The sequence below is a fragment of the Pieris rapae genome, chromosome 24 (genome assembly GCF_905147795.1).
Source record: "Pieris rapae chromosome 24, ilPieRapa1.1, whole genome shotgun sequence".
Classification (NCBI taxonomy): domain Eukaryota; kingdom Metazoa; phylum Arthropoda; class Insecta; order Lepidoptera; family Pieridae; genus Pieris; species Pieris rapae.
Window position 1 is genome coordinate 1316732 of NC_059532.1, and position 26636 is coordinate 1343367.

Here is a 26636-nt window from a genome sequence, read left to right on the forward strand (position 1 = left end):
TCCCAGGCGGCCACCCATCCAAGTACTAACCTCGCCCGACTTTACTTAACTTCGGTGATCGGTCAAGAACCAGTGAATTACTATAGTTGTTGTAATTCACCGGTTCTTGACCGGCAAAAAGTGTCGTGACAACTTTTCGTAAAAAAAATTCGTCTAGCCTCTTTTCACAACGCGCGATAAGGAACTTCGTTCCAAAAATGTTTTTGAGTTAAATAATAAAACGTCTTGTTTATTTTAATGACGATTTTTTATTATCGTATCAAGGATTTCAAAACACAGTTTAGTTCGTATAATACAGATAATTTGTTGAAACAATTAAAATCACCGATAAAATTCACAAATTCTATTCTACCCTCAAAATAGTTATAAAAAAAATAATCGGTACCAACAAGTACAGACTTTGCCAAGTTGACAACGGCAACTGCTATGTACCAATAGCGAAACTGTTCCTAAATAATAAATCAGTGGCGCTATAACCTCTTTAGGTCTTGGCCTCAGATTTCTGAATCTGTTTTATGATCATTTTAAAATCTAATAGGCAAGTAGACATCCTCCAGTGCCTAACATCGTCGACTTTTTGGGTCCAAGACATGTCGGTTTCCTCACGATGTTTTCCTTCACCGTTCGAGCAATTGTTAAATGCGCACATAGTTTAAAAAGTATATCTAATCTAATATCGCTATTGAAAGTCACATCTTCCTTCTCAACCTTGGTCTGTCTCTCACATTTCCAGAAGTCCAGAAGAAATCTTTCAAATATGTTTACTCAGATGCCGCTGCAGACGCCACCTGGAGGTGAACCTCTGCCCACAATGTTTACAGACGACATAATCGTTCGAATGATGCACTTTAAAATGTGCATAATACGCCGAGACACTATTAAAAATCATATCACAATCGGCGCATCGATTCTGACGTTTATCCAGGCCGTGTTTCGCCTCCATGTGTTTCAACCTTGCGTTGTGATCCTGGAAGCGCTCCTTGCATTTATTGCAGATGTACAGCATACACGACTTCTCTGTTCTATGATGCTTATCCTTCGCCTCCATATTGGGAAAGACCTTGCCACAGTTTCTGCATGTGATTTGGTACTCCTGATGTTTCAGACGCACATGGCGCAGAAGACCCGTGGTCGCTACGTAACTTTTGCCGCACACGTGACACACATAGGTTTGGAAGTGTGTTATCGTGTGTCGGTTCAAGTGGAAGACGGACGGCAGTGGTTTAAAACATATTGTACACGATAATGCACCTTTAAGCAGCCTGTATGGCATCACACCAAGTTTGGCATTGAATTCTATTCGCTCGTCGTGCGAATCATTCAAATGCCTGGCTATGGTGTCAATGTCAGTGAACTTCTCCGAGCAAACGCGGCATCGTAGGTCTGTGATATCGGCTTTGATGAACTCGGATTTGGGTAGGTTGTAGAAGGCGACCTTGGAACTGAACGTATGGTGTTCTGCGCTCATGTGGGAGCGGAACTCGTCAGGATCCTCGAATAAATCCTGGCAGTAGACGCATAGAACGCACCTATCGTTAACGCGAAACGGACTAGCGGTTGTACGTCGCATTATTATTTCCGCGTTTTTCCGTACAGGGTCCTCTGTTTCGGCTAAAATAGAAAAAGACCCACTGTACTCATACGTTGACTTGGCAAAGGAAAACTTAAAATAATCCAACGATTTTTGGAGCGAGGTAAACACATTTTCGTGTATTACAAAAGGCATATAATATATCTTCATTCAATTTTCATGTATGACTTGTTCAAGGCTATGAAGTTATCGATATTTAAAAGTTCAGTCACCATAGCCAATAGGAATGTATCAACCAAAATCTCGCGTACGTATCTCGCGTACGTGATTACGTGCACGAAAATTCTAGTAATCATCGCGTTGGCCATGGTAACGTGGTTAAAAGTGTCGCAATTGCAACGATTATAAAGTTATGTATTCAAGTTAAGTGCAATACCTGTGCATAAAAACACTCAGAGCGTAATGAAGTTTTTCAACCCATACAAATAATTTAAAAATTCAAATCATACCTAATTTCAAAGACAACAGACTCATTCTAGAATTGGTAACTGATTAATTACTGTACAACCGATTTCAGCCAAGATTTTTTTTTATAGAACAGGGGGCAAACGGGCAGGAGGCTCACCTGATGTTAAGTGATACCGCCGCCCATGGACACTCTCGATGCTAGAAGGCTCGCGAGTGCGTTGCCGGCCTTTTAAGAATTAAATTTTACACCGATCTCGCATTTAACAGTTAGTACATGCCATAAGAGTTAGACTCTGGTTTAATGTATCCAAACTTCATTTCGCTCTTTGATAAAAAATCAAGTCAATTGGATCGATTATTTATAACTACCCACTTCCATACAATAATAGTTTTATGTTTCGTCCAATTAACTTCTAATCAAAATCAGTATGGACACGTTTTAATGCATACAGTTTTCTTTAAGACATTTCAATAAAACTATGACGGAATAAGTGATACCATGATGATCTTATGTTCCAAAATAAACGTATTTTTTTTACTCTCATGTTTCCCTTACAAATTCTGACACGAAGACAACTTCCATGTGGAACAATTATTAATATCTCCAAAAGTGACCTTAAACCTACTTTTACATAAAGGAGACTAAACATCTTAAAGAATTGTAAGTATTCAAACAAAAAACTCCATAATACAGGAATTTTATCCAAACTTAAAACTAAAAAACGTGTCCATACAAAACACACAAAAATTGTCATGTATTCTGCAGGTAGCTTGTTCTTATTAAAATTCGTAAAGTTATTAAACATTGCCACATTAAAAAATCTAGAAAATTGTTTTTTTTATGTTACAGGAGGCAGACGGGCAGGAGGCTCACCTAATGTTAGGTGACACCGCCACCCATGGACACTCGCACTGCCAGAAGATGGTTAGTAAGTTAATTTAAGAACGTGAATTTAACGCAAGTGTATTTGACGTTAAGCAAGTGTAAAAAGTACGTATAAAAAGTGTTAACGTTTAAAAACTGAATGGGACGTTAAACGCACAAAAACCAAGAATATAGTCCAGTCAAGAAGTTCAAAAACGTAAAAAATAGAGATAAAGGTCCTAAAAATTTGAGCGGAGGCTCATTCGATTCGGAATCACCTCTAGAGAAATGTTTATGAAGGATTTTGGTGCAGGTTAAAAATTGCAATTGTTATTAACAAAATAATATTTTAAAAAATATATTTCGTTTTTTGTTAATAACTCGAAAAATATTAACATTTAAGCAATTTTGAAAAAAAGCTCGTTAAAAAGGAAATTTCCAATAAAAAAGTTCCATCTCCCGGAATTGTATCTCCATTATTTCAAATTTTAATTAGACGTTGAAAATAGGAAATGTGATTTTAAAAATTTTAATCGGATTAGCCATATCTCCTATTTCTAGGATCTTTATCTCTATATTTCACTTTTTGAACTTGTTGACTAGACTAATAGAAGCTTTTTAAGACTTATGCCTATGGAAAGTGAACTTAACTTAAAGATCTCTTAGAAATTTTTGTCATACAGTCAAAGTTGATTAGTTGAGTAAGGGTCCTTCAAGTAAAGAGCGTACCAATTCTGGAAATGTGAGTGCCCATGGGCGGTATCACTAAACATGCGTCCTGCCCGTGTGTTCGAGCCCCACTTCATATGATGTATTAAATCTTTACCAGCAGATAACATGACAACAAAATAATCGGCGTTGCTGGCTGTTCTGAATTTAGCGAGACGTTTTTGTCTATGTACTTATATATACCTTAGTCAGAAAAATATTACACCCCAATACATAACATAAAGTCCGTAATTATTTTAAGTCTAGGCCTCAAATTTCCGTATCTGTTTCATATGTAAAGGCAAGTGATCAGCCTCCTGTGATACACGCCATCAATTAAGGCACGACATTTCTTATGTTATTCTTTGTTAAATGTACAAAGAATTTCTGCACAGCCGGGCATTGAACCTACGACCTCAGATACCCATCATAAACCCTAGTTTTACAGTTACCAAACTCCACATAAAAATAAGAAATAATTTATTTGCATAATTGATTTTTTCTAAGTACCCGCAAACTTATAATTATTAAGTAAAAAAAATGGCTTCGTTTCATTTTTAAACCACATTCTTTATGCTAATTCCAGGTAATGTTTAAAGAACATTATTTCTCATTACAAAAACATTTTATTTAAATAAGAAACTTCATATTAATATGTATATATACGAGCGAGATACACGTCGCCATTAGCCGTAACAATTTCAGTCAACTGTGTTCATTCTAACATCTTTACTGCCTTTTTGAATTTGTCAAACACACCAATATTACAAATTTCAGATTTTAATTGATTAAATAATTGCACACCCTCATACCTAATAGACTTCAAATAATTTGTACGCGGCTTCGGCAAGATAAACTCGTTCGACGAATATTGCGGGTAGTTCAAATAATTGTCATCAAATCAAAATTCACAACAACCAGCGCTACCGACACGATAAAAACAATTGAAAAACCTACCTTTCTTCTTCTTCTCCGGTTTAGCTTTGCTCACAGACGGTTTTGCCTCTTTAACTTTAGCCTTTTTAGGGGCGGCTTTTGCCTTTGTCGTTGATTTTCGCTTTTCCGCTTTCGCATTGTCTATTAAATCCGTCACATCTACACTCTCCTTCTTTGGGACTTTAGATGCTAAATTCATTAGAGGCTCATCGTCAACTGAAAAATAAATACTGCAATTTTAATTTTTCAAATGTACAATCACTACATAGTATAAAACAAAGTCGCTTTCTCTGTCCCTATGTCCCTTTGTATGTTTAAATCTTTGAAACTACGCAACGGATTTTGATGCGTTTTTTTTAAATAGATAGAGTGATTCTAGAGGAAGGTTTATATGTATAATAACATCCATTAAATAGTGGAGAAGTACTGTTATTTTTGAGGTTTCTAATGTGATGTCGTAAATAATTACATTTTTTCCGCTTACATTGCAAACGCAGGCTGAACCCTACGAGTTTTATCAAAATAATGTACTAAGTATTGTACACATTGAAAAGGTCTACAGAAAAGTCCGTGATTCTCTTATATGTCTATCTCTTATGGATAAACCACATTTTTATATACAACGTTCACAGATTTTCTGTAGTGTATTTAGTATCAGCATTGCACCCGTGCGAAGCCGGGGCTGGTCGTTAGTTTTATATAAAGAAAGGATAAATTGCTATTTGAGTTTGATACCCCTCCCCACTTTACCCTATTGTGCTTACGTCATCCTCGAACGGCCCCATATGTATTCGATTTAACATGTTCACAACCATAAATCACCATTTTCTTCCAAATTCCTTCTGCCAAAACCAAACTAGGAGTTCAGGCACCTCTCGTTCGAAATCTTCGCGATTTTAACGGATTGAAGACAGCTCATCCGGAGCTGGATATAATCGCTGGCTGATGGGTTTTAGAAAAGCATCGTTTGGTGCCTTTCTAGAACCTAATTCGCTATTTTGCTGATGATTTTTTTTTTACTGATTTACCAAAAAAGTGTGGTAATAATTTTATTTAATTATCTTTTATATGCGTTAAATGCCTTAGGCTCAAAAACGGCGTATCAGACAGGCCCTTTTACCTAAATATTTTAAATATATATTGCTAATTCAAAAATAAAATATCACAAAACAGATGCGAGAGGCAAGGCTATGAACTGTGGCACCACTGTTTCTTTTTTGATTCTTCCCTCCACATGACATCCGATTCTAAATTATTATGCTTTGTCAAACTGTACCATAGATTTAACGTGTTAAGTTTAATCAATACAATACATTGTATTATCAATTTAAATGTATTACCAAATTAATTATATTACCAATTTAATTGTATTACCAATGCAATTGTATTACCGATTTAAATGTATTACAATTTTATTTGCATTACCAATTTAATTGTAAAAATTACAACAAACTTAAAAAACCCACTTACGATCATCATCATCAAGTAACTCCGTATCACCAAAGTCATCATCATCGCTCAACGGTTTCTCAACTTTGACGCTTACAATTTTGTGCTCCTTCTCAGGTAGTTCCACTGGAACTAAAAATAAAGCTTGATTATTATTTTTATAAACGATGTTACCAAGTTGTGATCAAGTTTAAAACGGCTTCATTTATATTAATTACAGGGTCCACGATGTAAATCGGTTTATTTATTTATTTTATTACCCCTACTTAGACTTATGTTCTAGGTATATGGTCCTCACATATAATTATCAAATCAATGTATACACAATACTGTTATAACTATTTACGTCACAGATCTCGTCAGAGAGATGTAAATACGCAGTATGCATTCTGTCCCGCTCTAACGCGGCCGCACCTATATTACGTCATCGTGTGTTAGGTTTATATTTTCATTACGGAATTTTTTGATTCGCTCGCCGCGATAAAATCTATGTAATATCTTAAAATTAAAATTTTCAACATTCAACATTTGTATAGATTGAAAATATCGGGTATATTAAACATCCGGTGTTTTGAAGTCGTTTAATTAAATTAGCAGATCTTAGTTTTTTTAATTTTTACTAATTGATTTGGCAGTCTATCTAGTGTAACATCATCTCACGAACTCAATATTGAAATATCTTTTAATATCCGCTTCAAATACCATCCAAAATGAAATATTGAAATTGTATAAATGTTACCATGAAACCGGTGTTTTGAAGTCATTTAATAAAATTAGCAGATCTTATTTTTTAATTTTTACTGACTAATTGATTTGGCACTCTATCAGTGTAACGTCATCTCACGAACTCAATATTGAAATATCTTTTAATGTCCGCTTCAAATACCATCGAAAATGAAATCTTGAAATTGTATATGTTACCATGAAACTGCCGTTTTGGATCTCTTTGCTAATAGTAATAAAGACTATTATATATTGAAACCAATAGTTTCATAAATCTTTTCTTATGCATAGCAGATGCGGGTAATAGTATTAGACAGGCTATATTAACTATATTAATCATTAGGATCTTAAATCTATTTATATGGATAGGTCAAATTTTGACTAAGTTATAAAAGTCAATTTATTAAATTACTAGAATTATTAGAATTCCCATAAATTGCCTTAAGAAACACTCAGGGAGGGATATTGGTTCTGTTTTGTCTATTTTTCTACTTTTGTGATACTGTGGTCATGCAGACCCAACGGAGCCTAAAAATTATGGAATAGAAGCACACATCAAACAAACCGATCTGTCAATCATATATGTATATTCTTTTTAATATATATAAGTCTAGTGCTGGCCGATACGTGGAGGGGATTACTGCGCATGTGTATTGTGGTGCGGAGGCCGGAATGTGACTGGAGAGCCAATCGACGCTCTTCATTCCTCTAGCCCACCTTAGGTACCTTATTTTTTACTTCTACTGGTCAGCGCTAGAGTTTCGTGCCGCTACTAATACAATCAGTCTTTGCTATAAGTAGAAACATTGAGTGCTTCTTATAAATGGATATAAAATCATATAAATGTACACACTATCAAAACAATCGAGACATTATAATAATCACACTAACTTTCAATATCAACAGTTGTACTAGGGTTCAGGTATTCCATAAAAGTCTGTTCACATTCCTTTATCTGTCTCCTAAAGTCGGTGGCATCCCGTAGCCTGGAGATGCAAGGTTCACATATCAAACGGCTCTGACTGTTCGGCCCACCAGTTGGTGCATATTGAATCTGAAATAGAATTATCTTATAAACACTGTTTTTTACTATAAATATTAAATTCAAGGAATATTATTTTTCTTTTTAAAAAAGCCTAAAAGCATTATGTGTCCTTTTTTTATGTATTGTGAATGGGTATAAATAAATACTCCAGCATCATAAGATTCTTCACAGACAAGTAAGTATCTGGTCTGGAGCCACCATGAAATTCATAGCTAAATATTCAATATTTTTTTAAATGTTTATATATTGTCCTAATATTAGACATGGTTTATGATATGTCTGCATCTACATTGCAAAGATAATTAAACCCAGGCTTAAAGATGTAGAAGCAGTTATTAATATATTTTAATAAAACTAAATTTGCATGTTTTAATTAGTTCCAAAGGTAAAGGTAAACTTACTAACGTGTTTAGCTAATACTAATAAAATAAAATAACTCAGCATTATGGAAAAATCTTCTGTTAAATGCCTAAGATATATTTCGAATGTAATCCAATCATTAAAACATTTTCGGAAAGCAACATATTGGACATATTAATACCCTAGATATTTGAAGACAACAAATAACGAATCAAATTTTATTGATCTAAAACCCCAACAATTTTAACTAACATAGATCTTCGCGACAAAGCTTAGTGTATTGGTGCAATCGGATTTGGTCGAGTTAACAAAGCTATTAATCGAAAGCCAATCATCATTTTAACTTACAGATAGATCGAAGGTATCTGAGAGCATGTCTGCGTAAACCTCTTTCTTTCCCATCCAGAAATATTCCGTAGAAATATCCTTATAGCATCCTTCCGATAAACAGCAACGACAAACAGTTGGGCCGGGTCGCCAAACTTTACCCTCCATTTTATAAACTAACACATTTATCACGTATCTAATATTATTGCTATGCTAACAAGGTAAACATTATTATAACATTTTAAGAAATACTATTAATATTAATAAGCGTGGAGTCCTTTTCACAATTTACAAATTGCGAGAAACTACGAAGACATATTACATGGCGACAGGCGACGCCATAACTGTGTTGCCACTTACGGCTTACCAGTTAGCAACTAACAGTAACCAGACTACCAGTTACGATAAGACTAGAACTAAAATTTAAAAAATACTCAATAGATATTGCGCCTAAATAATAAACTTATTCGTTTGTCAGTAAAATAGCATAGAGGCTTTGAAAATTGTATACTTGTATCTCAAGTAACAACCTCGATTTGAGATGCTGTCAAATATGCGAAATTTGATACAGAAGAAATCGTTTCATATCTATATATCATAATATATGTACTTAGGTTTCGGTGACTTTTTAGGATACGAGGCTGAGATTGCAATAGTAGAGCCAGTTTAATTTAATTTTTATTAACTTATTTCTATTGTGTTCAATGTTCAAAAATAACTAATAAGAACAAAAGAAAAATGTCGTGAAATTGAGATATAAATTTTGTCATTCTTTCGATATTTCAACTATGACATATAAAAACGATAGTTTGAACTATTTTAAACTTTTAAAACTATCTTTGTTCCATGAGCATCTATCTAAAAAAAATATAGTCTTCGTATGAAAAAGTAACACATTTTGACAGACACATCTTTTATTCGATTCTTTGTATTTGTTTGTTGAGTCTGTGCTTATTTTATAATTTATTCAAAGTTCTAAATATTTTTAATTTAACTTTTAGATGAACGTTTTATGATTTTGTTTCTAAATTACAAATATGAATAAAATAGGCAAATATGTGTATTAAAAAATCCGTTGTTCTCAAATGTAGTAGCATCGTCTATTAAAGTTTTCATAACTGATATTCTCGAATAACTTACTTTCCATATCCTTCCAAATATATATGAACATTTTTGATTCTTATTAGCCGTGAATTTATATAATCTTTAATTTTTCATACTGTTCATCCCTCCCTCAACCTACCAGATTGGCCTTGCTTAGTTCACAAAATGTCTGGTAAAGTAAAGGGCCCTATTATAGATCCAGCTTTCTGTCGCTGCTGTCGTTCTATTAAGCGTTGTCGTGTGTTAACCACGGAATACGATTGGAAAGGAGGCAAAGAGATCTATTCTGATATGTTTATGGATGTGTTTGGATTGCTGGTATGTGATATTGTTAAAAATATGCTGTGTTCTACAGTTTCTGCCACCTTAATTTGGCACTTAATGTTCAGTAAATGCAGTATAATAAACAAAATAAACTTGGCTTGATAAATACATGAATTCTCATAGTATAGTATTTATCAACATAACTTTTACACATTTAAAGAAAAACACTTTTTTATGGATTATAGTTACAGTTTAACATGAATGCTTTCATATGTTCAACCTTCCTAATTGTTAAGTATAAATATTATTATAATTATTATTTTTTACACACACATCTTGTCAAATATACTATTACAATGAATTTTTGCCTTATTTTTAAATATTTCTTGTGAATATGTGTGTGTTAATAAATGGTTTTCATTCTTTCTACCCAGTTTAGGAAGTGTTGGAAATCTTAAAATTTACATTAAAATAAAAATTTAATGTTTTTATGTTTAGATTTTAAATTGTGAAATACTGTTTCTAGTAGTCAATTCAATATAATACCATTAAATCATCAACAGTTGTAAGGTTTTGTAAACTAAACTTACTTATAATTAAATAAATAAATACAATTTTTTCATTTAGATCTAATTGCAGCAGTAATCATGATTAAAGCAACTAAACTGATACTTTTCCTGTAATGTACAACTTCATTAGTAATTTTAGGAACTAGTCTAACTTAAAAGCAATATAAAGGATTTACTAGACTTGGCTATAATTTTTTTGTTAATACTTTCTAGCTGTCACATCTCGATGGAGATAACAAAGACAACTGTATATGTGCAACTTGTGTTGGTCGACTTCGTGAAGCAAGTGCTTTTAGAGAGCAGGTACTGATGTGTGAGCAGCTATTTCTAAATGCCCGGCTACAAAACAAAGGTATATTTTATGAATAAACAAAATAGAGGCTGCTACTCCTAAGTCATGTAATATGTCTGCTACCTAATAAATTTTATAAATAAATAGTTGATCAACCTTGTATATAGTGATTTTTCTGTCTAATCATTAATTTCCTAACAATATTTTCATAGAATATTCAACTTATTTTAATTTGCTATACATTTATTTTGGGTTTGCTTGTTTAATTTTTTTCCAATGCCAGCTTGCCTATGTTCTAATATAATTGATGGGTGTGAAATTTGTGATGTCATATATTCTTGTTTAATAAGGCATACACATTGTTTTAGGACTTGTAAAAATGAAATTGCTTTGAATTGTTATCAATTGTGCTTAGGAATCATACCCCATATTTATGTATATTCTGTATCCAATTAGATTTAGTTTTTATATATTATGTAATCAATAGTTATCAGTAGTTTAATCTCAGAAATCACTTATAGACTTTGTTTTTTCAGAATGTTTAGCACTTGAAATAAAAGGTGAAGCACCAAGCAGTGATGATGACAATGATGATCTGCCTCTGGCACTGTGTGGTAAGTGTAACCAAACTATATAGGCCAACTTTAAATAAAGACAAATAAAAAATCATTTCAAGATATGAGCGTACCAATTCATAAATGGCAGTACTCGCAAGTGACATTGAGAGTGTCCACTTGAAATCTATTTAAAAAAGTTGTAAGAAGATTGAATTGAATTTCTGCCTGCCTTCATGATACTTACTATTTTACTAGCTATTGGCCACAACATCTACAACTTTACAAACTGCCTCTTTCATTTGATTAGATTTTCTCTTCTTGTAACTTCGACTTGTCTCCTTGTTATTTCAGCTTCTCTTCCTGTTACTTCTGCTTCTCTTACTATTACTTACACTTCTCTTACTGTTACTTCTACTTCTCTTCTCGTTACTTCTCCTTTATCTCTTCGTTAATTTTGCTTCTCCTCGTTACTTCTGCTTCTTTCTTTGTTACTTTTGCTTCCCTCCTTCTTATTTCTGTTTCTATTCTTGTTGCTTCTGCCTCTCTTCTTGTTACTTCTTCTGTTGCGTATATATGTGTTCATTTTAAATAGTTTCTTTGCACTTTTAGTGTGCGTGTTATGCCAAAACATCTAATAAAGTTTTGATGTGTACGGGAACCAGGAATTAAAGTAGTTTTTGATTGTTCATTAAGCAAGGTAGAAACAAAAATTAAAAGGGACTGTTCAATTTCCAGATACGAGTAGTATTGTTAAGGAGGAAAAGAAGCCCGAAGTGTGTGTGGATAATGCGAAAACGCAAACGAAAAAGAATGGCAAAATTAAGAAAATTAGCAAATTGAAGAAGATTACGAAAACTAAATTAAAGAGATATGGGAAAATGAAAATCATCGAGAAAAAAGGTATTTTTAATATGCATAGACAAGTTTTAGCCATTTTTGTACCTCAGGCACAGGAGTCTGATCTCCTACTTGCCTTTTAGATTGACATATCATACAGATACAGAAATCTGATCGCCACCCCTTAAAAGTTGTAGCGTCACACATTTTTTTCGATGTGAAACTTCTTTAAGTAAAATTTTTTAGAGAAACGTCACGAAAACGTGCAACGTTTTTGGCGAAAAGGGAGAGTGCGATTTAGACCGATTGAGAGAGAGTGAGAAAGGGAGATCGAAAGAAACATGCTATTGGATGATGTATTCGTTTAGTAGTTACATATTAGAACTTTTATTTATTTATCATTAGCAGTAGTGTAAAAACAGTGTGAATATATACATATACTGGTACATGATTATCTATAGGGGCTTTTGCCTTAGTAATAATTAAGCAGTTTCACTTACATATGAACTTTGTGCTTAAACCATTAAAATGAGTGGCGAAGAGTTTATTGCCAGTTCTTCTCTTCCGTTCTACGCCCTTGATTTGAGAACTGGCAGTTAATGTAAAATTAGAAGCGTTTAATGTATATTTCTCTTTTTTTTCAGTGTACATTATGTTTACCTATATGAATATTGATTGATTGAACATTTTTAGGTTTTTATACATCATTTGGTAATAAATTTTCGTTTCGTTAATTTCCAGTATCAAAGAAGAAAGAAGCAGAACTAGATCATGACGAACAAGAGATGGCTTATGAAAACACAATAGCATTAGTTAATAACTCCTACATATGTCCGTTTAGAAACCGAATCAGCATCTACTACTGCTATTACTGCCGGGATCAATTCACAAACCCCGAGGAACTCCGCGAACACACACTAACACACAACCCCAAAGAACTATTCCGCTTGTCCATCGAAAATAAAAAAATTCCAAAAATCGACATCACCCGCATCGATTGTCGATTGTGCGATCAGAAAATCGACAATCTAGACACATTCAAACAACACATAACCGACACACACAAATTAAAGTTGTTCCCTGTGAAAAATGAGTTTTTGAAGTTTCGCCTTACACTGAATAATTTAACGTGCACAGAGTGTGACAGCGTATTCCCGTATTTTGATTCGTTAACCAAACACATGATCACACATTTTGGTACGTATACATGCGATATGTGCGGCGCGTGTTTCCTGGAAAAGGCGTCCCTCAGAACGCACATAAACAAACACTTCAAGGTGGAAATGAATTTCCCGTGCGAGATATGCGGGAAAAACTTGAAATCGAAATACAGTAAGCGGCTTCACATAGCGACGGTACACGAAAAAAAGCCTACCGTCAATTGTTACAAATGCGAAGCCTGCTTCCTGTCGTACGCGTTGCGAAATCGTCATTTGATCGAAGTCCACGGCGACAGTCGGACGTTCCCATGCAAGTTGTGCGATAAGGTGTACAATAGGCGGAAAACACTGATGGAGCATCATAGGAGGAATCATTTGAAGGTGTTCAGACATCAGTGCGATATGTGTGATCAGCGTTTCTATCTACCCTCGCGGTTGAAGGAACATATGGCGACGCATACGGGGGATAAAAATTTTCGATGCGATTTCTGTGAGAAGTGTTATCCGAGGTTGCAATCTTTGCAGCAGCATATGAGGACTCATACTTCTGATTAGGAGGGGGAGTAAGCTGGCGAACGCGTGACGTAAGCGTTACGAAAAGTGTGATCGGGCAAGGCGAACGGAAGTTGAGTGGGGGGAAGTAAGAGACGAAGGGTTTTTTGAAGTGAAACTTTTCTTTACGCAAACTTGATTTGGGGAGTAAGCTGGCGAACGCGTGACGTAAGCGTTACGAAAAGTGTGATCGGGCAAGGCGAACGGAAGTTGAGTGGGGGGAAGTAAGAGACGAAGGGTTTTTTGAAGTGAAACTTTTCTTTACGCACGCATGACTTGGGGAGTAGGCTGGCGAACGCGTGACGTAAGCGTTACGAAAAGTGTGATCGGGCAAGGCGAACGGAAGTTGAGTGGGGGGAAGTAAGAGACAGTGCGCGCGTACGTTTTCTTTCTCTATTCCTCTCATAGCCAAATACGTTCCGTATATCTGAGCACGCTGCAGGCCTATTGTCTGTATCACAGTGTAGGAGCAAGAGAGAGCATTGTGCGCACATTTTCTTTCTCTCTTTCTCTTATAGCTAGTAAATGAAATATATATTTCGGTTAGTAGTTCATTTGCGAGTTTACTAGCGTTACGTGAACGGTGATTCTTTCTTTATTTTTCGTTTAAAATATAAACGCGACCAGGGCTTTATATCTATGTTATTTTTTTAAATACCCTCATTTTTTAACTGTAATGTAATTGCTAATCTGTAATAGAGCTTTTTATGTATTTTAAGATTGTTGTTATACCTTAATTGTCCTTGGTTCGATTCTTATATAAATGATGTTTCGGATCTGACACTAGAAAAAGTGTTCTTAAAAACCAGTAAATTAAAAAAACCTGAATTATGAGGGTAGTTTAAAATGAATAGAACTGAATTCTTACAATTAATAGAAAATTAATTGAATTGCTAAGGTTTAGTAGATTAAAAAGCCTTTAATGACGAGAATTGAATTCGATAGTTTAGTTTAGTTGGGCACAGATGCCTGACCACCTGCTAACCTAACCTAACTTTCGTTAAAGGACTACAAAAACATAGTTATATAAATACCGTCAAACTGTTGATCTCAATATGAAATTATACGTTATGTCCTGTTTTCTTTACAAACAAACGTCAATTATGACAATTGACATGTCATTTTTATGTAATAATTTATTTGTATATTTAATTATGAACTATGTACAGTGTATCTTATAATTGTATTTATAATGTTATTAAGTAAACAATTTGAAGTATTTACTGTTTTTTTATTCCAATGCCACAACCTTGCGTACTGTCAAGTGTCAAATGTGTCAAACGTCACTGAATTACGTTTCGTTCTATGAATAAAAATATGGTTTATGGTAGGAAGTCACATAGCAGTTCAGAATCACATAGATAGCAAAGCCGGTTACCTTTGGTGTTAAGTAGAGATGTTGATGTTATAGAGGACAAATCATTGTTTTTAATTTATTTTGTTATTCTTTATTACTCAATATGTCACGAAGTTCCTTACAAACGTTATGTAAAAAAAATTTGGCGATTAAAAAGAGTGGCGGAGAGTTTATTGCCAGTTCTTCTCTTCCGTTCTACGCCCTTGATTTGTAACTGGCAGTAAATCCAGTTGCATCCCTTGTAATTTATATATATTGTGTTATTTGTGTTTCTTTTTAGCAACGAAGGGTGAATAAATAAATGTAAAATTAAATTCATTGACGTTCATAAGTGTACATTATGTTACATAAATGAATAAATAAAATTTGATTTGTTATGGATATGATTCGGATCTGGATTCTGGATACGAGTAAGGATATTAGATTGAAGTAAAATATAAACAAAAGTAGTATGTACCTAATCATTTAGTTTTATATATGTCTAGGTTATCAGTTGGTATTATAATCGGTCATATAGGTAAGTAAGTATAATAAACCTCCTCAGTTTTATCTATTAAAATAATAATAATAATAATAATATAAATTTAATAGCTTTGCAAATACATTGCACATATTAACTTATAACAATTATTATAGTTTAATAATACTTACTACTTCTACTTACACGTAATACTAGTCGAGCGAGTTTGCTTATCTTGCCGAAGCCGCGCACAAATTATTTCAAGAAGTCTATTAGGTATGAGTCTGTGCAATTATTTAATCAAATACCATCTCAAATTCGCAATATTGGTGTGTTCGACAAATTCAAAAAGGCATTAAAGATGCATGATAGTGTTAAAATAGTAGACTAAAATTGAGACAGCTAATGGCGACGTGTATCTCGCTCGTATATAATATAAACATATTAATATTAAGTATCTCATGAAAATATTTTTTTTTTGTAATGAGAAATAAAGATCTTTAAACATTTTAGTTTCAGATATAATAAGTCAATAAGCACAAACAACATAAGATTGACCTATTTGTTATGTTATATGTTGGTTTAAGTGGAATAAAAAAAATGAAGGTAGGTTATAATAAAAAGAAAACTTATTTTCACACTTTTTTATTAATATTACACTGGTGTTTCTTCTATTTGAGATATTAGCTTTAACACTTAAATATACAGTATTTGCAGTTTTCTTAACCTACATAATAATAATAAATCATACAAATAATTATATTTAATAAAAAAGAAATTAAAACAAATTTCAAAAGTTTGGTACTTGTGTACCTTTAACTCTAGCAGCATTTGCTCGCTGTATTGCGATACTAATTATTTGAGGACAGCACTAGCTCCACAGGAACTTTAAAGGGTACAAATTTTCGTTTGGGAAATGACTTCTATTTATATTATTTTCCGTCTGCTCTGTGGCCGCCCCAGACTACAGCGAAGTACCTTAATAAATAATATTCTAAAAAAGACAGTGTACTGAGATCCTGGATAGATCCATCGATTCAGAGATCTAAGTAAGGAATTACCTAATTTTTTCCTAGACTGTTAAAGCGCCATGCGTACAAAATATTCTGATGCAATCTGATATAACCAGGCATAGAGCCTACGATTGTTTTTTTTTTTAATTGAAGGAAGAAAAAGTATTCATATCCTTGATTTTGAATTGTCCCTTAAAATACACCTTGCTGTCTATACCTTAATTGTGAAGTCTATAAAATATAACAATATTTTACTTTTTGCGCTAAAAGATAAAACTCCTCTGAGATTTCTATATATCAATGATGCAGAGTTGCCCACAGTAAAGGTAATCCTACTGCTGGTGTAGTATTATTATAATATATTTTCTTTATTTCTGACATTGTATAATTTTTGGGTTTAAGACAACCTATCACTACTTCACCTTCACAGTACCTTCAATAGTTCATAGAAAATGTCTAGAACACAACCGCAAGATTTCTGTATCTGAGATTACTGATATAAGACTAGTTGCCCATAATAAAGTAAGTCTTGCACGAAATATATTTTCTTTCCTTCTGTTGTTATTTCTAATGGGCAAGTTCTTTCTGCCTGCCACCCATATTTGGGTCTAAAGCAGTGGCCTAGCAAAGGGGGCGGCGGGGGGCAGCTTTTTGGGGTGACACCCACCTGGCCCCTCAACTTTAAGAACAATTGAAATTAAATAAATCTTGGCCTCAGATTTCTGAATCTGTTTCATAATCCTTTTTCCATCTAATAGGCAAGTAGGTGATCAGCCTCCAGTGCCTGACACACGTCGTCGACTTTTTGGGTCTAAGACATGTCGGTTTCCTCACGATGTTTTCCTTCACCGTTCGAGCAAATGTTAAGAACAATTTACAAACCAAAAAAAATTGCTACCATATAAATTTCTTTTTCAGGCATTCGTCCAAAAGCACTAGCTCAGCTCTATGTAGGATTCGGGGATTCCCGCAAAAGAGCCTGACGCTATCGCGGGGGATTCCCCGTCCCATACTTGCGATCTTTTTATAAAAGATACATTTAACATATAAAACTTTATTGCTTTTACTTACAATGCGGTGACACCACCAACTTCCGCACCGGATGCCACCCAATATAGCTATGGTATGGTATAAAGATAGATAGATAGACCTGAACATTCACTTGTAAGCATTTGAACAAAAATACAACAACATTTTAGCGAGAATTGTTCACAGCTTTTTGCCGAGCCAAGATTGATCGTTCCGCGTCCCGCCGATCTGTGTGATTCCCAAAGTGGTCTATATATACCCCTAGGGGTCTATGACAACCTGCAAGGGGTCTACGTCAGCGAAAAAAAAATTTGGGGGTCCACTATAGTGGATCTCAACACATACACTGATAGTACCTATTTACTTACATCAAACTATATTATACATTATTTATAAAAGTACCTATGAAGTAAAAAAAATATTATATATTTGTATAAAATTGTGTAAGTTGTAGGATGTTGCCTGTTGGTATTCGTTTTGTAATCGCAATACATTTTCAACTTGTAAATACAAAAAAAATCAATTAATAAATGTATAAATTAACAAGTTTTTAACACTAAACTTCTCTACAGTTAGAAATTTACAGGAAATCAATATCAGGTAAGTAGAGCTCTACCCAACACGGAAAAACATGGCAAGGGGTCTACGACACAAAAAAGTTTGGGGAACTCTGGACTAGAGCGATCACTATGCTCATAAAAATGTGCATAACAATGTTTGACTCTATGCTCGCTCGCTATGCTTACAAGAGAATGTTCAAGTCTACTTTAATAATCTAAACTAATATTCAACATACGACCAATTGTTCTAATCTAGAAGCTTCAACCACAAAAAAGAGCTTTCTGTAAGATCGCTTTACGGAAGATATAGTACGGACGCGGAGCAAGAAGAATTTCGTACAATGATCTTTGGGCCTGTCAGTGCCAGTGGTTAAAAACATTTTTTTATAAGTACGAATATTAAAAACGGTCGTTTAGAATTTGAGGTAGCTTTGTAAATAAGATCATCGACTTAATATAGGTAAGTACCCAAGGATAGCTTTTTACCCGACTTTTCGAGTGTATGTATGTATAATTCTTTGGCAAGCTCTGCAGCCTGAACGGCTTGATGGATTTTCGCTTGAGAGGTGTCATTAGATTCGTATATACTGTGATGTCACTATCACTGGGTATATCATAATTTTAAAAACAAAATAGCGACAAATTTAAATGTTTAGCTCGCTATTTAGACTAAACGGCTTGATGGATTTATAAAAAGGAAAAGTTATGATTGCGACTAAGATTTGGTAAAAAAGAACAGAAATACTCTCAAAAAAAACATTTAATTTTAGTCAGAGTCATCTGTTTCTGATGAACTATCAGATGTTTCGCCAGATACGTTGATTATCCAAATCCAGTCCTCCATATTTTAATTCTTCTTTATGACGTGGCTTACAGTTGGCTTTGGTTTGCAGTTTTGCCATTTTTCAATAGTGATACTATTTAATCCTTCTTGAAGTATAAATTCAACGACAGAATACACAAACACCACTCACAACAAACTTAACCTCAAAAACGAATTTTTACGGAATTACTACTTATAACAAAACAAACCAAAGTACATGTGCACCACCACAAGTCTTTATGGCTATGACTAAAAGGTTTACAATCTCTGAATACGGCGGTCACTGCATCTGTGTGAGCGCAACGGCAATATGTTTATGTGCGAGCGACAAAGACATAAGATGACGGGTCATTCTACGAAATTCTTCGTGCTCCGCGTCCGTACTATAGTTTAATTTGACGTCATCATCATTGATGAAATGATTACATACCTTTACGAAAAAAATTAAATCATTTTTATTGAAATATCACTATTTTGTATTTACAAAGGAGTGAATCCTTGGATGGGCCAATCGAGTGAAAGAGAGAGACAGATGCAAGAGAGAGAGGCAAGCCTACAATGAGTTGCTTTTTCACGCGCGATTTATTAGACGTTTTCACATAAAAATCAATACTTATATAGGTAATAACAATGTAGGTACTATGTAATGAATAACAATGCTTCAGCCATCACAATTAGAAGGATTTGGATTTAAGTATGCATGCAATTTTTGGAGTTTTAACAAACAGTAAAAAAGTAACAAAATACTTGAACGCTCCCTTTAGCATTTAATATGTATTTCTTTATTGACGTTTATAAGTACATTGCTTAACCAATGCAATGAATAAATAAAACTCTTTGATTGTCAGTTCTGAACTGTATGGAGAATTTTTTTTTACGTACTCATACGGACGTTTTGAAGTAATTAATTATAAATAATATAATATTAGATTTAAGAGAATTCGTACAAAAATCATTCTTAATACAAGTTTTCCTCGCCTTTTACACACAATTATCAAAAAATCATTGATAAAAAAAATAATATTTTTTTTTAACTTTTACTTGGCTTCCAAACAAACAAAAAAATTGCAAAAATCCTCGGAACTGTGATGTCGCTTGAAACCTGGAGGAGGCTTCTGTACTTCTGGAAGGAAGAGCTTTGTTAGCCAGGTCTTCATCACGGACCTAATGAGTGCGGAAACTGACTTTTGAGCCTAAAACTATGAATACTCCGGATGTTGGCTTTTCAAATGCCCCTTCAGGCTGCAATTCTGTATAAACGCTTGTCCGCATATGTGACATCTATATCTTCTGTCATTCGTATGTATTCGGATGTGATCTTTCAAAGTTTTCAAGCGAGGGTAGGACTTGTCACAAAATTTGCATTTAAAGTTCCTTTCGCCGGTGTGTACCGGCATATGATTGTTGAGCGCTGATCGTGTGAAGAATTTCTGCCCGCAACATTGGCATTCATATCTGAAAAAAATTTGATACATAACTATGAGGAGGACATTTTGCGTTTGCCTGATTTTTTAAGGAAGACTTTTGTACGAAACAATGATTTTTAAGACGAGAATCGAACTTCTTTAGTTTAAGAGATAAAAATGAAGCCTTAAGCATAATCTTATCACAAGAACTAAAGATTATAGATAGATAGATAAAATTTCTATCTATTGCAAAATCTCAACCACCTTTTTAGAATTCACCCAGATGTATCAGGTGTATGACGTAGTTCAGTAAGTTGTGTAAATCTATTCCTGACTGACAAAAATGAGGGTAGTTACAAATTTAATATATCTTTATATTTAATTATATTGTATCTGTGTATGACTATGTGACTGAACTATTTTTAAACAGCTGTTCTATAAAAAAATATAAACTGGCTAATGGAACTCACCGGAAATCCTTCAAATGCACCTTTCGCTTGTGTATTGTGAACATCCGTCTTGTATCAAACACTCTATCACACAGATTACATGGAAACGACAACGGTTCCTCACCATGCACCAACACTAAATGTTTTAACTTCTGCTGATAACTCATAAATGTCACATCACACTTGGGGCAGTAGACTCTGCCCCTTTTATTATGAACCCTATCAACATGCACCTCCTTATAACTCACCATTCTAAACACTTTACCACAAATCTCACACGGCACACTTGCTTTCTCATGTCTCTGTTGATGCACAAGAAACCTGGCCCGGTCCACAAACCCCAACCCACACAACTCACACACATAGTTATTATAGTGTTCGTTCATGTGCCTATTTAGGGCATGGAAGTATGGGAATGTTCGGTCACATATGGCACACTTTGTATCCTCTTTGAGCAACCGGAATGGAAGGATGCTGTCTTTAGCGTTGAAATAATACTTTTTGGAGTGTACACTTGTTATATGCTGTTTGAATTCATCCAAACTGTTTATCCTGGTTGGGCACAGCCGACAGTCAATTCTTGTCACATCAAGTTTGAGCGTTGAGTTCCTTTCTGCCATGAAAAAGTTCTTCGTTTTGTGTGACATTGTGTGATTTCTTAGTAATTCTGGATCGGTGAATGTCTCAGCACAATAGTAACATAGCAAGTTGTTGTGTCGGCATCTGAAGGGGCAAGCGAAGGAATTCTCAACTATTGTGTATATATTTGATTTGGACGTATAAGATGGATCTTGTTCCCGGATTTTCTGTTGTAACATCGACATGGGCAGTTCTGAAATTAAACATAATTATATTAGATATTAATTTCCTGTAAATTTCTAATTGTTTAGTGTTAAAAATTTAAAGTAAAAACACATGTTAATTTATACATTTATTCATTGAATTTAAATTAAAACTACTCAAAATCTATCTACATGAGCCACTATTTTTAGTGATAAGGATGAACCTGATGCTTTAATAATAATTTTATAAACATACCTATATAATAAATATTTTACTTCATAGGTACTTTTAAAAATAATGTATATATTTCGGTTAAGATAGTATGATGTAAGTATATAGGTACTATCAGTATATGTGTTGAGATCCACTATCGTTGGCCCCCATTTTCATTTAATGGACCCCCAAATTTTTTTTTCACTGACGTAGACCCCTTGCAGGTTGTCATAGACCCCTATATAGATCACTTTGGGAATCACTGCTCTAGACAGTTAATTAAAGATCGATATACAATCAAGTCGCTAGCATTTTGATTTAAATAACGCATCGTCGAAAACGTTTAACTATCTGTCTGACCGAAAGCCAGCGGATTGATTAATCATTTAAACAAGATGGCGGTCAAGAAAACAGCTGATTTACAAACGTTGTGCAACGTTGGTTGTGTGTGTGGTTTTTTGTTTCTCTCTGAAAAGAGATGTACGTATGGCCGGGAATATGAAGGATACTTGCTGTGCCAATCTTCACAAACCAACAATGGGCGTAAAGAGGTGGCAACTGCCGTATCGCATATCGGGAAGCTGATAAGACTCTGTTACCGTATCCCGTATAATCGTTGGTGGTGCCTTGGGGTTTTGGTGGGTATACATATTTGGAAGTCACAAAACCCTGCTGCACCAAGTAAAAAAGAAGGTCTTGTTGCATAGGAACGTTTGGGAAACTCGTTAAACGTTTCATTTACTCACTTGTCTAACGTAACTTTAGTGACTTAATTGAATATCGATATTTAATTAACTGCCTAGATATTCAGTATTCACATTAACTCTCAGATTTAAATACTTTACAGCGACATACATATAACATATTAGATATTTTAATTGCACTTAATGATATTTTATTTGAAATAAAATTCTCTTAAAATAATATTGTAACTACAGTTAATAATTTTGTTAATTGAATTTTACTTACTAGATTGTGGGAGACATTTTTTCTTAATTATTTTTGGCTTCTTGGGCACAGATAGTGTTTTAACATCCTTTATTACCACTTGTTTCATATCCGGCTTTACAGATAACGGATTCATTTCTTTTTTAATATCACCTGGAATTTCATAATTATTTTCAGTCTATATAAAGTTATTGCATTACAAGACATGTCCTATACTCACTGAGAGGTATATCCTCAATGTCCAATGTTGGTGATGGAGATCTATCATCTTCTAAATGTTCAGTCTTGACCTCCAATTTTGGTGGTTCCAACGGTTGTTCTATAAATAGAAATATTAAAAAAATCTCTTACGTAGTTACTTACTTTGTTTGTGTTAAGCAACCTTTGTGTGTGTATAACTAAACTAAACTAATTTAAACTAATCTAAACTAACTAATTTAAGCTTAGTTAAATTAAATTAAATCACAATTAGTATAATGTATTAAATAATTTTTGTTTGTTTGTTCCCTTTTTTAAATCTTTTTAATGTTAAATATATCATGTATTCCATATTTGGCTATATTCTCAGTGTATTTGTATGTCATTATGTATAATTTATGTTAGCTGTAGGAGTATTAAATAAATAAATAAATAACCATTGTTTTTATTGACATAGACAATTGTCAAAGGAGAATGCACACAGCTTGAATATGATTTTGTCTGTGAAATTATGACAACTGTATAAAAATATACGCAATGAACTAGACTAGAAAGGAGGTGTTATGGAGCTCCATAACCATAACTGAAACAATGACAATGAAAGAAATATATATTCATACTCATTTCACAACTTTCGCTGTTTCTAAAATCCAGATAAAACTACATGTTTTGACAGATTTTTGTTAATGGTTTCTTTACTCACAAAAAGAAATAAAAAGAAAACATTTAATGTTATACATAGATTATTAGTTAATATGTGCAATGTAAAGCTAAATGTTTTTGCAAAGCTATTAAATTTTTAGCAATTTTATTTTAATAGATGAAACTGAGGAGGTTTATAATAATTACTTACCTATATGACCGATTATAATACCGACTGATAACCTAGACTAAGATAAACCTTATATATAAAACTAAATTATTACATACTAGCAGACTCGGCCAAGCGTTGCTGTGGCTAAGGTTTTTGTTATATTACATAGTAGTAAATTAATCAAGGGAAACCGTAGGAGAACTTATGTGAAACGTTGGTACCACGACACGGACCTAAACTAAACTACCTTTAACTCAGCGCCATCTGTTAGAATTGTATCAAATAATAAACAAATGTTAATGTTATCGTAATTTTAGTAAGGATGCCTATTTTTTTTGAAAATGAAATATAGCCTATGTCACTCAGGAATGATGTAGCTTTCCAACAGTGAAAGAATTTTTCAAATCTGCCAAGTAGTTTCGGAGCCTATTCAATTCATACAAACAAACAAAAAATCAAACCTTTCCTCTTTATAATATTAGTATAGACTACTTGTGTTTATATTTTACTTCAAACTAATAAGCGTAACTGAAACTATCCAAAACCAACCTAACCTGAAATAATTACATATCCGAAACTGATATAATTTTGTTCCTATATCTGATATAGATATAGGAACAAAATTATATCCATATTATATCCATATAAATTTTTCCGTATCCTAAATATTGGATTAATATTTAGGATACGGAAAAATTTATATTATATACGGATAAATATAGATAGGATAAATATATATTATATACGGATAAATATAGATAGGATAAAATAAAATCCATAAAATCTCTACTGGTAAGTATGTAAGTGCATGCTACTATTTTACTGCTGATAGAGGACAAATATTTGTTTTTAATTTTTTTATTATTAATTAACAATCAATGTAAAGCATTAAATATGTATTTCTTTATTGACATACATAAGTGTACATTGTGTTACCTAAATGATTTTACATTTTTTTGAAAGTGTGGTTTAGTACATATTTATTGTTTAGAAATATATAGAATTTTGTAAATTATTTAAATATAGTATTAATATTGATTTAATTATTGCAGTATTAACAAAGTATACTAAATTAACAGTAATAAAATGATATTGTTTTTTTATATCAAATCTGCAGCAATAGTAAGAAAAAATAAATACTCAACAATAAAATGATAGCCTACATCTTTTAAAAGAGGTTTATCAACAGACTAAAAGATTTTAACTAATACAAGCCTTAATTTAGGAGGTATCCTCTTACCAGCATCATCAGCATCATAAATCTTTGCCCGTAAAAATGCCTCTTCACATTTTAATATTTGTTGTCGGAAATCACATGCATCTCTTATTCGATGTACACAAACCGCACAAACAAGACGATCAGCCACTACACTATCTAACTGACATAACTGAAAGCAGATCATAATAATATATTAAATGAGTGAATTATATAGCTACATATGTAAATAATACTAACAACTGATTTAGCTGTAATGTATATTTCTATACTCTACTTAGTACTTAAATGACAATAGTATGTTATAGTTAAGTGAAAGTGTTATAAAAGAGTTAATATAGTATATAGATTTTGTGTTAAAATCTTTAGATTCATTCTTAAAAATATTAACTACTTAATTAACTCCATTTTTTTATTAACAGTGGTGGTAACTTTAATTTATTCTGAGAAAAATAGGGGGCTTTAAGTAAAAATATTTATTAAATGACTTTTTTTTGTAATAGAAATTAATTCCAAAAAAGTTTTGTTGGATACCCTAGAGAGGTTTATAAATAATATGTATAGTATATATTTAATACTTGAAAGGCAACTCACCAATAAGCCAAAGCAATCCATGATCATATCAGAATACACCTCATTCTTCCCAAAACTATTATATTCAACGTTTAGAACTCGACATTTCTTCATGGACCCGCAACAACGACATATGCCCGAATCGATTACGGGTCCCTTGGCCTTTTTTGCACTCATTTTGATATCTTTAAACCACTAAATTTATAATTGAATAATAAAAACGAAAAAGGTTCAAAACATTAATTGTTTTAATTTACAAATGCATTAGCCGTGAGAAAGTACAGTGAACTATGAAAGCAGTGTTGCAACTTGCAAAAGTCATAAAAAGGGAGATTCTTATGCCAAAAATCGGGAGAAAACAGGAGGTTTTAAAAAATAAAATAAATGCATTTTAGGCTCTTAATACTTTATTAAACAATAAAGATTTAGTTATTATTGTTAAGGTTTAGTTATCCTCATTCCATCTCTTTGAAGCAATTTTTTCGCACATTTTCTTTTCAACATCAAAATTAAAACATGTTAGATATTCTTCTGTTACAACAAGTTTAGTGTGAAGAAGCCCTACTATAGATTCTGTGAATAATTTATTGCGGGTTTTGGTTTTCATTAGATTTATTGAAGAGAAAATTCTTTCTACATTGGCAGAAGAGTGGGGCAATGATAATATTTTGAAGACGAAGGAACAGTCGTTTTCAAATATGAGCGTACCATCGCCATATTTCATGTTGTTAACGCTAGCCGAAAATTCCTCAGTTTTGTCAGAAAACAACGCGATTCTTCATATCGCGAAACAAGCGCCATAAAATTTGGGAGCTGCCTGCATAATGGAACTATAGATGGCAGTTCGCCTTTTTTTACGTTTTCTGGAGACAAAGCTCCCAAATCCTTTAGAGGATTATTTTTGATTGGAAATCTTTGTGTTATTTGATCGGACGCTTCAATAAAGAACTGAATACATCTGGTTTGGAACAAATGAAAGTAAGCAAAGTATTAATGGCGTTTTCTCCGTAATTAACATCTCCTATAGCTAGAAAATTACGTGGGTTT

General features: G+C 33.3%; 3 protein-coding genes across 18 annotated transcripts in view; 1 reads left to right on the forward strand and 2 right to left on the reverse strand.

The window, feature by feature from the left end:
• LOC110996212 (gastrula zinc finger protein XlCGF26.1) overlaps window positions 1–8762 on the reverse strand; it is a 39330-nt gene extending 30568 nt beyond the window's left edge. For 15 of the 16 annotated variants that reach the window (XM_022263778.2, XM_045633809.1, XM_045633808.1 and 12 more), the window contains exons 1-4: window positions 8434–8762; window positions 7572–7734; window positions 5979–6089; window positions 4530–4724 (exon numbers count right to left, since the gene is read on the reverse strand). In XM_022263778.2, the coding sequence (XP_022119470.2) occupies window positions 4530–4724; window positions 5979–6089; window positions 7572–7734; window positions 8434–8580 (616 nt within the window). In that variant the 5' untranslated portion in view covers window positions 8581–8762. Of the gene's footprint in view, window positions 1–595; window positions 1612–4529; window positions 4725–5978; window positions 6090–7571; window positions 7735–8433 lie in introns of those variants that run through there. The other variant, XM_045633811.1, reaches the window with a different exon arrangement.
• Window positions 8763–9402: 640 nt separating this feature from the next.
• On the forward strand, window positions 9403–14798 carry LOC110996218 (zinc finger protein draculin). Its single transcript, XM_022263787.2, has 5 exons — window positions 9403–9834; window positions 10563–10701; window positions 11178–11255; window positions 11934–12098; window positions 12777–14798. The coding sequence occupies exons 1-5, from the start codon at window positions 9682–9684 to the stop codon at window positions 13748–13750; spliced, it is 1509 nt and encodes a 502-aa protein (XP_022119479.2). The 5' UTR covers window positions 9403–9681; the 3' UTR covers window positions 13751–14798.
• Window positions 14799–18827: 4029 nt separating this feature from the next.
• LOC110996224 (zinc finger protein 317) lies at window positions 18828–25883 on the reverse strand. The gene is made up of 6 exons (XM_022263794.2): window positions 25611–25883; window positions 25041–25188; window positions 23009–23107; window positions 22810–22941; window positions 20866–21676; window positions 18828–20444 (listed from the first exon to the last, which is right to left on the reverse strand). The coding sequence occupies exons 1-6, from the start codon at window positions 25764–25766 to the stop codon at window positions 20189–20191; spliced, it is 1602 nt and encodes a 533-aa protein (XP_022119486.2). The 5' UTR covers window positions 25767–25883; the 3' UTR covers window positions 18828–20188.
• Window positions 25884–26636: the final 753 nt, after the last annotated feature.